The sequence below is a fragment of the Perissodus microlepis genome, chromosome 6, assembly GCF_051167445.1.
Source record: "Perissodus microlepis isolate ML-2025 ecotype Zambia chromosome 6, ASM5116744v1, whole genome shotgun sequence".
Classification (NCBI taxonomy): Eukaryota; Metazoa; Chordata; class Actinopteri; order Cichliformes; family Cichlidae; genus Perissodus; species Perissodus microlepis.
The window spans coordinates 9,627,426-9,643,121 of NC_140466.1; the positions used below are offsets into that span (position 1 = coordinate 9,627,426).

Genomic DNA, 15,696 nt, shown 5'->3' on the forward strand with positions numbered 1-15,696 from the left:
TGCACAGTCTCTCACAAAGAGGGATATTTGATCAGCCTGGGTACAAGTTGTCTCAATGAGATCGTCTGATTAAATGAAATTTGAACTAATATAAAGGCAAAGTATTCAATTAAAATGTCTTCATATTGAACAGCTAAGGAGGACGACCTATTTAAGTTTTTTTTAATGGAAAATAATAATTTTAAATTCATACAAAGGCTTCTTCATTTAGAAACCACTCCTTATTTCTAAATGCTCCAAACACTGATATGAAATAGTTCGCATTTCACAGTAGAAGTGTTTTTATGGTTACAAACACCCTTTTGTTTTGTTGCACAACCTGTTAAACCACGTATCTGTTTCTCTCTTTTAGGAGGCGGATTTTGACGAGCTCATAAACTGTAAATCCCAGCATGCCTTTGCACAACCTAACATGATAACTGAATATACCTGAAACGTCCTACCTGTGCGTCATCGCGACGTTACGCAAGTCGATTGTGTTTTTGTAGGCTACAATTAAAGTAAGTGTTAACAGCTGAAAAGTAAAGAGAAATGAGGTCTATAATGTAGTAAGTGGAATTTTTTAATTACGTCACGCCTATTTTATTTTTCATGAACAGGTGAAATACACAGAGTAGCAGCAGCACTTCAGCACGTCGCTTCGCAGGAAGTCCAAAGGATTTCCATCTGGGTTGCGGGCAGCAGGGGGCGGAGGTAGTGTTTTTCTTTTTTTTGGATGAGTTGGGGTCTTTGCCAAGGCGGCAGGACAGAGTTTGAACTGCTGCGGCGGAAAGCGGCCGAGCAGATTTGCGGTTTCTCTCTTTTTGTTTTTTAACGCCCAGGACAGGCGCTGAAACCTGACGCTAACTGGGGGGGAAAGCGCTTGTGGCTGTGCGTAAAAACAGTTTTGTCTCGAAAGTTTGAAATAACTCTGAAGAAGGTTGTTTTGGCAATGGCCTGGACTTTTTTCTTTGCCGAGGTAACTCCTCTTTTCGCTCTGCCGGTTTAGTTTTGGAGTAGAGGCAGAGCCCGGACTCGGAATATGCAGCTTGTAGAAAGAAAGTCGGACTGATCCCAGCTTGGATTGCCCTGCTTTTGTTTTCTCTCTGGCCGGGCTCGGGGAGGAGATGCGCGCTCAGGATGGGACTGTGCCTCGGTACCGAAGTTACAGAAGAGCAGAAGAAGGCGAGGATACACAGCGCCAAGATAGACAGAGAACTTTACGAATCTGCCAAGCGGGAGATGAACGTGGTTAAAATACTCATTCTTGGTGAGACTGACAGCTTTAAATGAACCCAGCTGTTGATGATGTTAGTTTAAAATAACTCAAATATTCCATGTAAACTTTAATTTTTGAAGCACAAATCCTACTTTGACACCACACTTTGACTTTATAGATAACTTTTACAAATAAAGCCCGATCACAGTTGAACACACAGTAAAACAAGTTTTAAAACCCTTTTTTTTTTTTAACCATCTCACGTTCTCCTACAGGTGCAGCAGAGAGCGGCAAAAGCACTTTGGTGAAACAGATGAAAATCATCCACAGTAATGGCTTCACCAAGCAAGAGCTGTGCACCTTCAAGGTGAGAAACAGTCTCACGCTCACCCTGCCTGTGTTTTTATCAGTTTATTAGCATATAGTGCTTCCACTAAGCTCTTGTAGAGAATCTAAACAAATGCATGACTTCAAAAGATCAGTATCACATGTGGGGTTAGAGCACGGGTGTCATCTATAAGGCCCGAGGACCAGAACCTGGAACGGCAAAAACTCAAATCCGGCCCGCTGGACAGTTTTGCAAACATGATAGAGGGCATAAAATGTAAGTTTTACAGCTTTTCCTGCTGATAAAGACCTCTCCACAGTGATTCATACCACAGCACAGACGTTAAGTAAAAGAGAAATGATTAAATGGTAGAAAAGTTCCCTTTTTTCACTTTCTACTATAGAAATCTTGGTTAAAAAAATTTAATCAATCATGAAAAACTTTGCTTATACACACAGGCCACTGTGGGCAGTGAGCTACCAAAAACGTTTCTGTAATTTTATGCATTTATCATCTAGAAAAAATGAGATGTACTTTCATATTATTTAATTAATTAATTAAAAAAAGACATTGCACTTCCTTATTTTATATTAAAATATCTCAGAAATTAAGTATGTAGTTAAACATCTTTGCAATGACAAAAGGGGGAGTTTCATTCGTCCAGCTCACTTAAGATGAAAGTGGTCTGTATGTGGCCCTCAATGTAAAATGAGTTTTTCATCCCTGATTTGGAGTCTAGTTTCCTTTCAGGTAATAACATGACTTCGGCAAAGAGCTGAGATTATGCTGCAGACACAGGAATGCATTTCATTTTTAATGATTAGATAAGAGATGGTTAGACACTGAAGAGATAGAGATGAGATGGAAAATGAAAGCAAAGCCTGGTTTTCCTGCAGGGGGGGGAGATTTCTCATGATACCCAGGATCAGGCACAAGTTGGTATGCAGTGATTTGGCTCACATCTGCTCTTCTTTCTGTTTGTGTGAGAGTGACTGAAAGCCAAATTCCTCTGTTGTACTAGAGGTTGGGATGGGGAGGGGAGAATGGAAACGGTTCAACACACACACACACAGTTTTTTTCTCCCATTAGCTTGTTTTTAATGAGGGCTTATCCTCTTTGACCTCTTCTCTTATTGTTTTTCCTGATTTTTACTTTGCTGTACTTTGCCCATCTCGTTCTCTTGCTTCTCCTTGCTTTGCTGTGTTTAATGATGTGATGACAGGAAGAGTCTTCAGGAAGGGTCTTCATCATGCTTCAGTTACCTGTTCTGTCTCCCAGCAATAACAGTCCTGTCAGTGAAAAAGTCTGACAGTCAAACCTCTTTTTAGATTGTGAAATAGACCACGAAGCTGAAAAGAAACTCAGAAGTTAGGAGGCTGGAGTTTTTCTTGAACCAGTGCTGACTATAGTATTCATTTAAAATAAGTTAACCGGATGTCTGGACAAAAGTGTGTGTGTGTGTGTGCGCGCGCGCGCGCGCGCACACATGTTGGAGAGGGGAGGGGCGTCCCCTTGATTTGCAATAACTTTGGGAGCAGTTAATTGGCCAGGATCAGCTACTGTCCACTAATGCTTTATGGCCACAGACTATATATAAAAGATGGACATGGCTAGGGTTTTTCGGGTTTTTCGGGCTCAGAAGTGACCGTGTCTTAGCTATAGAGAAATGTGTCTTCATGCTAGCTTGTAAACTTGCTTTGTAATGCTGTAAAGTTGGGGATTTTTAATGTGGGAGTCTTTGTTTTGTTGGGAATTTACCTCAAGTGGCCGCTAGAGGAAATGCAGTTTTTTGGGTTTTTTAAATTTTACTTTTATCAAAACACAGGAAGGAGAAGAGAGTCAAGAAACTGACTGTGAGTCTGCAGAGGTACTGTCTGCCTGACAGGGCTTTGTATGTTCACACAGACAGAATACCAACAGTACAGTTGGTTTAATGTAGGTATACATTAATCAGGCTAATCCATATACTATGCTTTATTTTTTTTTAATTTTTGGCAGGTGCAATCCTCCATACATCATTTTTTGTTTCATAAATACATATTTGATTTCAGCGTTACTTTGCATACATGCTTCAACACATTTTGAGTTCCAGTTGCACCTCTCTTTTGTCATCGCCGGTGTCAGTTGGGTTTGGTTTTGTTCTCAGGTGACGCCCTTATTTTTAAGTGGAAAAATGACACCAACCCACAATCCTGCTCTTCCGTCCCCCTTCCTTCCCCTGTCGTCCCAGCCTCCCACAGCAAACAAAAACACGCCCTCTTCTCTCTCACACACACACACACACACACACGCACAAACATACACAGATGAGCTCATCGCTCTTTCACCTATTGTTTCACATGTGTTTGTGTTTATCTCTGACACATTGCCCTCTATTTGGAATAAGAGTCTGTGCTTCCATCAGTACAGTAGTAAACACCTCAACCCTGCCTTGACCTGAACACATTATCCCTGCTCCACTTTGTTTTTTCTCTGATGAAATATCACCTGAAGCAAAAGCCAGAAAGGCGTTAAGAAAACATTCCTACATTTCTCTGCGTGGCTCTTAGGTTTGGATTGTGTTAGGACCATGACAGGACAGCCTGTTTAGAAGTAATAAGTGGAGGAAAGGTAGGACGTGGGCTCCTCTTTGTTTCATCCCTCTTTTATTTGCAGCCCGAGGCCGTGGTGTGGTTTTTACTTTGGACATGCCGACGGGCAGACATTTTTTCCTTTTGTTCCCTTCCAATGCACACAGCTCTGTTTTTCTGTGTGTGTGTGTGTGTGTGTGTGTGTGTGTGGGTGCACTGTTGATGTAGTAGTTTCTATCAACTGAATTCGTATTTTTGAGCCTGTAATCTCGTCTGTTGACTCAGGTGTTTCACTAAGAACCTTTGTCAAGGACAAGTTGCTGGAGAAATGCAATAAATCTTTGAGCTTTTTCCTCAAATGTGACTACAAAGCCTGCAAGCAGACTCATGCTACACTCTTATACTTAGTTACTCATTGTTAAAAGAAAAGTTGGTAGTTAATGATTAAATATCAGGCCGCTGCCAGTTAAGTCACATTCTTTGTCGTGGTTTGCTCTGACACGAGACATGTGCGGCTGTTAATTTTCTGTGCTCAGTGAGCTGATCCAAACGGCGAGCTGGACCAGGACAATAGTTCAGTGTAACTGGACGGATTTAGCGATTATGTTGTTGTAATGGGACTCGTAATGTCTTTGCTGACGCACAGTGCAACACAAAGTTTCCGCAATACTTTGAACTGCTGAATCTAGCTGGAAACAGAGGTTCAAAAGGTGTAACAGGCTCTGTGGATTTCTATCTGGTGGACTTCCTTTCAAAAGGACACACAGACACACACTGGTAAAAACAAGGTGTCACTTTACTCCTTGAGAGGTGAGGTAAAGCTGATAATGAGTTCAGATTACCATACAGTGACTCCTGTAGGCTGCAGGGTATGTGCTCTGTACTGATTGGTCAAATGCTCTGAAATGGTCAACAGTCTCCCAAGGTATTCATCACCATTGCTGGTGAAGCATCTCTGTATATTGGCATGATCTAAGAGAGATGCAGATAATGCATGAAAACAAGTTACCAGAGGCAAATCTGCAGATGCCTGCAAAATGGTGAAATTTGCTTTTAGGAGGAAGCCACCGCCTGGATTTAACCAAGCAAATGGGGATGAGCCTTGAACTGTATAAAAACTTTAGTCACTGGTATGTTTAAGTTGGTGACAGGTTATTTAACCCAAACTGGTGCAGTGAGCGGCTTCTCATTTCCTAAACTAAAGACAATATGTAGGAAGACGAAAAAAGAGCTTCTCTCTTTCAGAAGGGTTAAATAATTGGCATCAAGCAAAGAACTGTGGAAGTGACTCAAAATTCTTTATTTGGGTTAACATCTGTCCCTCCATCCATCCATCCATCCATGTATGTCATGGGGCAGCAGTCTAAGCAGAGAACACTCAAGAACACATTTGTGAAAAGCTACTTTTACCCTTTTGAAAAATGTCATTTATGGTCTGTTTGGCCTGTGAACATTGATGGGTTTTCACCTACAAAATCCCTCCTTAGCTTTTCTTCCAAAATCCCAACTGCATATTATTAGTCTTGGATAATCTATGTGCTCATCGAATGCTGATTGGTTGACGAGTGGAGCAAGATATGGAACTAAATGGGAGAAGTGTGAAAAAAAAAAAATCATCAAAGATAAACAACAGCATGAAAAGCAGAAGCAGCGAATACTTTTGTTTTTTAAACACCTGGTTTCACTCCAGCTGCTTGTCTAATAACTTCGCTTTTCTCCGCAGCTTGCTGATGGACCAACAGCAGCACAGGCACGAGTAGCCCACATAATCACATAATACAGTGCCACATAATTTCTACACTGCCTCTATCAACAACAAATACTCTCCGCAGATAGACGGGCGGTCCGTGGGTGCCTTAGCGCTACCTATGCTCAAGCATAAACCAACCAAAATAGTGACTTCATGGAGCACGAGAGGTTGTTTTCACACATGGATTTGTCACCACAGAGTCCAGACCCCACTGAGAATCTTTGGGTTGGAAAAGACTTTACACAGTGGACTGACTCTCCCATCATCAATACAAGAGTCTCGGTGAAAAAATTGTGCAACTTTGGGTGGAACTAAATGCTGTCACATTGCACAAGTTCACTTAAAGGATGCCACAGTGAGCATCCTGCTACTCTTCTTCTCCTCTGTAAATGCTAAACTCAGCTTATTCTAATAAGCTGAGTCAGGGAGGAGGAACTGGGAAACAATTGATAAAGACAACAAAGGTGGAGAGAGGGAAGTGAGAAAGCACAACTAAATCACTACCCTGAGACGAGCTGTAAAGATAGAAGCATGAACTGTGACGCCTCTATAGTAAATGCTTCCATTGTCTTTATGAAGCTTTGATCACTTTAATTCAACTTGAAATATGAGAGTTCACCTTCCTCACTAAGCTGCATGTGTGTGTACTCCTGAACTTCTAAAAATATGTTGATTGTGTTGCATTTTCTTGCTTTTCAAACTAAGATCACTGATTTTTGGAGTCCTGCGTTATTTGCATTCATGTTTACTTGCTAGCAGCTCTTTTTCTCTGCATCTGCTTATTTCAGTTCATTCATTTAGCTCCAGCTTCTTCAAAGTGAGTGTCAGTCGGTGCAGATCAGTCACAGGTGTTTGATTTGGTTTGTTAGGCTGGTGCAGAGAGAGAGTGTGTAGGTGCTGCTGACTTGAAGTATTTCAAACTCAGATCTGAATAAACATTTTTATATTTTTAGTGAAACTCCACAAAACATAAAAGCATAATTCGCACAAACATAACTGTATTTCTTGTATCTTTATGACCACATGTGTTATGCAACTGTTTTTATTCTGAAAGCGTCTACACACCCACACACATGCTTTCACTTACGCTACCTGGTTCAACCCAATCCTTGCCGGAGTCACTTGTGAGGTCAGATGCGAGAGTAAAGGCATGTTATCGATGAACAGATTCAATCTGTTTTTGCTGTTTTTAAATCTAAACAATTTAAATAATTTAAAACAAAATGAAACTTTGTCTGTCTTTTAACCAGTGACCCTGCTAAAAATCTGGTAAAAATCATCAAATACAAGTATAAGCAATATGTCTGAGAGCTTTTTAAAGCCAATTATCTGCCAGACTTCCATTTGTTTTTGTGGTCTTCATCCGTTACTTTGATGAAGCCCACAATGCTGAAACAATAACATGTTTGTTCTCATGGGAAAGTAAACTAGTGTAACTGAGATTTGTGAACTATTTCCCTGAAGTTTCATATTAGTGCTACATTTTATCTTTGAGCTACTCCATCTCCGAGAACCTGAGAACTCTGCTTCAGCTCAGTTTCAGCCCGGAGCAAACACAAAGTCCTTGTTGCTATTTTGTGTATGTTGCAAAATGCTGAAAGTGGTAAACATTGAAGATGATCTCCAGCTTCGCGACAGTAAATATACCTGTGAAAAATTAGAAAATGCCAATAAAGACATCTATTGTCTAAAGAAAGACACGCAGTGCTGTGAAAATTATTTGCCCCGAGCTGATTTCTTATTTTCTCGCATACTTGTTACATATTTAAACATATTTCTCCTATTCTGACGCTGCCTACCTTTCCTAATACCTTTCCTAATAGCTTACAGCTTTATACCCCTCGTCACACATTGACTTCTACTGCCGATCAGTCCTCTGAATCTCCCTTCCCCTCAGCTTCTCTCTTTAGCCTCTTCGTGTTAGTTTCAATCATTAACAGCGTCCTTTTATCAACAGTTCTGGTTGTTATCTTTAATCATTTATATTTATGTTTTAATTTTATTTGAATTTACTCTATTTTTTTTTTTTTTTTAAACTATGTCCTTGTTGTGTTTTAATTATCCCAGTTATTTTATTGATTGTCATGCAACACTTTGCTCAATGTTTGTTGTGCTTAAATCCACCTACACTGCTGTGAAAAATTATTGGCGTCTTTGCTGATTTCTTATGTTTTGCTAATTTGTCATACATATAGATACTAGTGTAAAAAGGCTATAAGTGGGCCCCGGACCATCACACTACTGCCACCATATTTGGCTGTTGGTGTGATTTTCTTTTTATGAAATGCTGTTAGTTTTATGTCAGATACAATAGGATCCAAATTTTCCAAAAATTTCAGCTTTTTGGGGAAATATTCATTAGTCCACAGAATATGTCCACAAAAGGTTTTGTGAACCATCAGGATGTTTTCTGTGAGATGAGACTTTGTCCTTTTTGGAGCTCTCCCATTGATGCTATTTTTGCCCTGTCACTTTCTTATTGTCGAAACATTTATCCTGACTTTAACTGAGGAAAGTCAAGCCTGCAGTTCTTTAGATAGTGTTCTGGGTTTTTTTGTAACTTCCTGGATGAGTCGCCGACGCGCTCTTGGAGTAATTTTAGTTGGCTGCCCACTGCCCGGAAGGTTTTCCCAGACTGACTTCTTGAGTTTCTTTAGATACATGATGTTTTTCTTTTTAAGATATTTTAGCCTACTTCACTTTATCAGACAGGTTATATTTAAGTGATTTCTTGATCCACATGTCTGGTGACAAACATTACTTTTATTTATTATTAAATTTTTTTTTTAATGGGCACTTTTGGCTGCTCCCTTGTCACAAGTGGTCGTCACAAGTGGTCGCCACAACCGGTACCGACTGGGTTAGGAATGCTATTCGGTGTGTCTCTAGTTGGAATTGAACCGGTGACCTTTCACTTGGCAAGTGAATGCAATGTGAAATTTGTGAATCTTTGCCTTTAAATAAGCATTAGTAACCTCGATATTTACCTGCACGTCCAGTTTTCAGTCTAAACTAAAGATAATCCGGCTCCTTTGTCATCTTTTCAATAGGGACACAAGGATGTTGTACCAATGGGACAACCAGTTCTTTTTCTTCTTTTTTACAGATTTAACAAAGAAGCATGATGAGTTTTAAGATTTCTTGTGTAACCATGCCATATTACACGTCACTGTAACTGCCTGGTCAAAACAACCCCTCGACTCCGGTTATGGAATATCGCAGATGAAGGCTGGTTGTCTTCTTGTTGTTTGCTTGTGTGCTGCTGTTATCTGTATCTGGATAGAAACAGAAGATGTGCTGTTAAGATAACATAAGATAACTCTTTATTGTCATTGCACAGTCATACATAGTACAGTAGTACAATGAAATTGGAAAAACTGTCCTACGTCGGCACTACATATAACACAACACGACACGATATGACACATCACAACGCAACAAACAACACAACACAGTATATTAACTTAGTATAAAAAAGAAGAATAAGTGTATATGTTATGCATGTTATGTTGTTGTCATTTGAAGATTTTATCACTTGAAGCTCAGCAAGCTCCCTTGTACCATACAGGCCATAGAAAAAGGTCATGGTTTGGCTTAAAATACAACAGCTGCCACTTCTTTTAAAGCTCAGTTTTCTTGGTTGCCAGGGTTACACATCTCCACTGAAGGGTCTGAATAACATACGTCCTGCAGTTTCATGTCCGTAAACGTAAACAAATGGATTTCTTTTTTTTGTGAATATTTCAGATTTTGCTCTGACACAGGGTTGAATACACAGGCCACAGAAAAGTTGTTTGGCAATAACGGATAACTGAGGTTTCTCATGTGACATCATGTGCATGTTGCTCAAGAGTTGTCTATCATATTGGAAGTGATGCAAGCGCTCGTTGCTACAGAAAAACATGTATTTCCTGACTGGTTGGCAGTGGTTTCTGGAGGCTGCTGGCTCCTGCTGGGTGAAATGGTTGCATCGAAGGTGATTGCTTTGGTTACTAGCAGATTGCCACGGCTGCCTGTAGTTTTTTATGTGCAAATACTTTGTAACTACTAGCCAAGCTTGGAAATGGAGAAGAGTTGTGCCCTTTGGAATATTTGAAATATTTTGGCTGCAGGGCGGAGGCACAACTTTCACTTTGAAGTCGAACCTTCTCCATTTCTCGTTTGCGTCACGCTTTTCACAGTTTCACTAGAGCTCGGAAAGAAGCTGGACAGTGTTTGCAGACGAGTCTTTCACTTCCACTACAGCAATGTGCCAGCGACCAAAGCAATCCCATAGTGGTTTTTACCAGCTGGCAGGGAGACTAGTGGTTGCTGTGACTGACCGGTCTCTAGGCTTGTGTGACTTGAGCCTACATTGTTATCACAGTTGTCACACCTCCAAAATAGGTAACCACTTAATATCACATAGTTAGTGGTCTCGTGTCTGTAAAACCTCAGTCTCTTAAAGTGCACATATATCCATATAGAGGGCACATATAGACACTATTTGTACACTACTCTGCCCAGTGCAGGCGTGAATTTCCACTTCGAATGACCCCCATGAGCCAATGAGTCTCGAAAGACTCATAAATATTAAAATTATAGTAATTATTGCAAATATAATCACGTTTATATAAACTCTGTTAAACTTTTTGAGCTTTGGACAAACAACAGTATGCTGTCTATTGTGCCATACAGGTTTGAAAGCAGACGTGACAGCAGATAAAGTATATATTAACATATAAACATGTGATGTTGTTTTAATTGAAATTTCTTCTTCATAAACATTTCTTTTCTGAATAATATAAGCTATGTATAATTCAAATCAGCTGCCACTCTCAGTCTTCTCCGACATCTCTGACATGCTGACATATCTGCAGCCAACAGCTGTTGATCAGCAGGGCGTTGGGAAACTGTTTCCTATATTACTTTTGTGCACAGCATGCACACAAAGGTCTGTGTATTAAAACACTGCTTCACAGCACTGCCGCTGGTCGAAAAATACAACAGAAAGAAAAATTTAAATATGTGAAGTCGTTCATCTTTCTGAAACAAGTTTCCTTCTGATTGGCTTCCTCATAAAAAACAATATTTAACACAAGTGGATTGGGCTGTTGTGCTTAAAGCCAGAGTTTTGTCCCTGAGATGACCATACATAATAAGCACTCTCAGTGATATCATGCAGACTGAAGACTAGAAAAAAAAGATGTGAAACTTGAGTGTGTAGTGCAGTCTCACAGAGATTGTTTGCATACATGCTGATGTCATTATGTGAAGGTTTGAGCATCAACCATTAGAACAGTTTCTGTAAAAGAAATAAATAAGGACTAGCATGTTTTCCTCCATTTTCACTAAGTGACCTAACAAATCTGAGCAGCTCCAGGCGGATATCTTTTTTTTTTTTTTCCTATATTATTTGTTGCACATCTCAAATCTCGTCCCTTTATTGGAAGCATTCTGATTTTTAGTGAAGTTCACGGTCATAAATCAGGAAAAACTGAACACATTATTTGGTTTTTAAGACTCAAAGTGACAAAGTTATTGTGATATTAAGTTGCATATCTCTGAGTGACTTTTATTGTGAGTCAGAGGGAGACGAAACACAAAAAGCAACTTATTTGTGATGAAAGTCAATGCAGGGCTGTTTGCAAAGTTTTTATCTCAACTCTTCTGGTGAGGTGAAGCCTTGTCACCTCTCTCTCTCTCTCTCACTCACACACACACACACACACACACACACACACACACACACACACACACACACTCAAAGAGGAGAGCAACCAGACTGTGGTAGAATTGTGATGGAATGTGAAGCTTATCTTTAGTTGGTAGCAGATAGACAGAGACAAAAACTCATACGCGTGCGCACACACACACACACACACACACACACACACACACACACACACACACACACACACAACCTGAGTTAGTTCAAATCTCCAGGTGTGTAAGCATGAATACAGAGTTTTGAAATTTGTTTAATTTGTGTTGTTCGGGTGTATTTAGGATCTTATGCATAAAAATGATCACATTCTTTCTATGTTAGAGGACTGGACATGCTTTGGTGGGCTAGTAGTAGTAGTAGATTTATTTATATAGCAGACAGCACAATCACTTAATCAAGAGGATACAACCAAAACAAGTTTATAACATTCAGTAGAATCAGAGGAGAATCATCTAAATGTCCAACAGATGGGGATCCCAGCCACACTTAGATACACTGACTGGACTCAACTAAGTTCCAAGTACCAAGTCAGGAAGGACATGAGTCAGGTCTCAGAGGTCCACAAAACTGAACTGGCAAAGTATATTATCAGGGGTTAACCACTCAGGGGCAGTGTTTGCCAGGGTTGTAACATGAGGAAAACTGGGTGGTTTTCCCTGGTGGGTAGCAGCTGCTTTTTGCAAATGAAGATGTGATCAGGAGCTCTGATTGGTGAAAGTGAGTTACAATACAAGATCAGAGAAGAAGCTTTAAACAGCTCGATAGTGCCTTTTATCCTGTGGTTGAACTTGACCTCTGCTCTGTGCTCTTTGGCAGCCGGCAGTGCTCGATAACCTCCTGACCTCCATGAAGTTTGTCCTCCATGGCATGGGCACCCTCCGCATCAACCTGGCTAACAACAGAAACAAGGTACTCATGTCAGACTTCTCTCACCTTCAATTTTGGTCTTTTTATTTTCTGTCGTTGTCATCCTGCTCCTGCCCTCTTAGAGTTTTGTGCTTCTTGTGTCTCTGCACGTCACCTGGATCACCATTAGAGGGCAGCATCTTAGCACTATAGTTACACAGCTTCCATTGAAGGAGAGCACAAAGTTAGGCCACTGGTGGGTGGTTTGCTTGTGAGGTTTAATTTAATTTGAACTTTACTGTCAAAGTTATCAGAGTGCATGTGTTTTCCACCTACACAGCACATCCTGCTGGGCAATGATGACCAAAGTATTTCCTCTATTAGATGTCATCAGAGTGTGTGTGTGTGTGTGTGTGTGTGTGTGTGTGTGTGTGTGTGTGTGTGTGTGTGTGTGTGTGTGTGTGTGTGTGTGTGTGTGTGTGTGTGTGTGTGTGTGTGTGTGTGTGTGATTAACAAGTCTGGATGTGGAGACAGACTCATAAACTTTTCTATCATTTAGGCTTCCTTCTATCTTTTTTTTTTCCATCTGACCAATCGCTCCTCCCTGATCATTAATCTACATTTCTGTCTCCCTGTTGTCTTCTGGCAGGTTCACGCCCATTCCGTGCTGTCGTGTGGGCGTTGTTTTGACGAAGACCAGGTGCTCTTTCCTTTCCTGAGCCATGCCCTGTCCTGCCTGTGGGCCGACCAGGGAGTGAGGGCTGCGGCCGCCCGGGGATACGAGTACGAGCTCAATGACTCGGCGCTGTAGTGAGTACTCCTCGAGAACAGACTCACGCTGTGCTGAAGAGATGCAGGGGACTAATTAGCTGGACTTAGCAGCTGATGCTGAGCCATCTGCTTACTGTCACTGGGAGTTAACGTCTGGAGAAAGGAAAGTAAAGAGTGCAGGAAGATAGACCACAGTTTGGAATCACATATACTTCCACAACTGTTGTATATCTTAAAATAAAAGCCATTAAATACATACATAAACCAGATATTATTTTAGTTTTGGATGCGTGTATAAAGGAGGAAAGGCATTTTTAAAAATATCAGTATAGGGAAAAAATTTTGATTAGACACGAAAGTGATGACACCATAGTGAAAGCAAAGAATTGAGGCTGAAGCCTGAAAATAAGAAAGCAGTGTGTGTGAAACAGAAATAAGACAGAGCGCTGACCCACCAGGAGGCCGTCCGGTCTCATCCTCCGCCCCTGTGAGAGGCCTCGCTTTGGGGTTATCTACACCGACAGGACCCTTGGTTCCTACTGAGAACCACCATGCATCACCTTCTTGCAAACACACACGCACACACACACTGTGCTTCTATAGTACTTATGAGGAATCTTATTGACACAATGCATATATTACTCTTTGATCTTAATTTGTGTTTTCTTAAACACAAATTAAGATATTTGTTGTCTGCTGTCATTTGTTGTGATTGGATTCACCAAGTTTGCTGTTGAAAACTGGATATGCAGAAACTTGAAAATGAGGACAAACTAAAGACGAACACAAAGAGTGTGCACTGACGATAAACATGATATTTAAAAATGAAAACACAGGTTGCTACAGTGGGCAGCTCGGCACCAGGTGCCCTTCCTGACACAACCACAAATGGATTCAATTGCAATAATACCACACACAACACATCTTATAATTGAATTCGACTGATGCCATTACTGTTGTCATGATTAGTATTGTTAAGTCAAACATGTAAAAATACTGCTGGTGTGTCGATTTAATCAAAGCCCTTTCACTGATTTCCAATAAAAAGGCTTGTTAGACGTTTCAGGTGTTTCCAACTGTTAACTGTGATAAACTGGCAACAGTTGCAAATCTCTTGCCATCTGTTAACTGCTTATACGGAGAGTCCAGCCAGAATGTCAGAGATTTAAAACAGAAATCCCTCCACAAATAGTGACGAAATTTCTGCAGGATGGCGAATTAACCGGAAAATAATATAGGTGCTCAGCAACTTCGCTTTTGCATTTGAATAAAACCAGAACGCAAACAGCTGGCGAGCAGCTGAGTCGAGTCATTGTCTGCAAAAAGATGCTTTGCAGATCACTTGCAGTGCAAAAATCTGCATTATATACAGTATTTTGAGGAATTGCAAACAGATTTTTTTTTAAATTGCTGGCTTTGTAAAATAACCACTAAAGCTCAAATTGGTCCTCACAACAACAGAAGTACCAAACAGGCTCTTGCATGTTGTTTGCCCTGTGTAACATCTTTTTTTTTTTTTTTTTTTTTTTTTTTTTTTTAGCAGCAGGATGTGTGTCGCTGTCCAAGAAACTAATTCAGGATGACGGGTAGAGAATGTCACAGTCAGTTCACATAGGTGGAGATGCCATCGTGTGAATGTGTGTGTAAAAAGATCACATTTTACTGAAGGCATACACACACACACACACACACACACACACACGATACAGTTGATTACACTAGCTGTGTAAATAGCTAATCTGTGTTTAGAAGCTGTGCCTCAGTGTGTTATTATGGTAAACCACAGTGTGAATATTCATCGTGATCAACCGCTGCAGGCCCTGGGGCTTCAGCCTTATCGCTGCACACCCAACACACGCACTCAGCCACACCAAACACACAATGTGTTAGCCTCCACTCCCGTAAGTGATACCTGATTTTTCTTTTGATCTCAAGTTTGTTTTCAAGTTATTAATTTCCCTGCCGCTCTCTTTCTTCTTCCCCTTGTTTCTCCTGGCTCTTTAACCTTTTTGCACCCTTCCCTCTGTCTTCTTCTCCTTCCTCCTCCTTTCCCAGTTTCTTTGAGAACATGAGCCGCATCATGTCTCCTGAGTACGTGCCCACAGAGACAGACGTCCTTCGAGTACGACTGAGGACGACAGGCGTGATAGAGACCCAGTTCAAAGTCAACCACCTTATTTTCAGGTAGTCACTTTTCTTTTTTTATTAAGGTGAAGGATGATTCTGCATACAAGAACCGAGTCACTCAGAGCTGCTGTTGTCAGGTCTGCTCTTGACTTCTGCAGGGAGCGCCTGTCGTACCGACTTACTTCACTTCTTTAGCTGCGACTGTCTTATCTCAGTCTACAGCCATATGATAGTCCTGAGATATAAGATGGAGATGGGCGGCTTCATTCAATACGTCAATACGACACCTATCAGTTGGCTTTACACTCATCTACAAACACACACACACACACATACAGAAGCATCAGTGGCTCGGTCTTATCAGTGGAGCAGCAGAGGGCAGGTATCTGAGCTCAGGA

General features: G+C 40.8%; 1 protein-coding gene across 1 annotated transcript in view; it reads left to right on the forward strand.

Moving 5' to 3' along the window:
- Nucleotides 1-451: 451 nt before the first annotated feature.
- Nucleotides 452-15,696, forward strand: part of gnav1 (guanine nucleotide binding protein (G protein) alpha v1) — a 36,036-nt gene continuing 20,791 nt past the window's right edge. Inside the window, exons 1-5 of the mRNA XM_084930608.1 lie at nt 452-1,249; nt 1,474-1,565; nt 12,371-12,463; nt 13,050-13,210; nt 15,227-15,355. Coding sequence (XP_084786734.1) covers nt 1,120-1,249; nt 1,474-1,565; nt 12,371-12,463; nt 13,050-13,210; nt 15,227-15,355 — 605 coding nt within the window. The 5' untranslated portion in view covers nt 452-1,119. The remainder of the gene's footprint in view (nt 1,250-1,473; nt 1,566-12,370; nt 12,464-13,049; nt 13,211-15,226; nt 15,356-15,696) is intronic.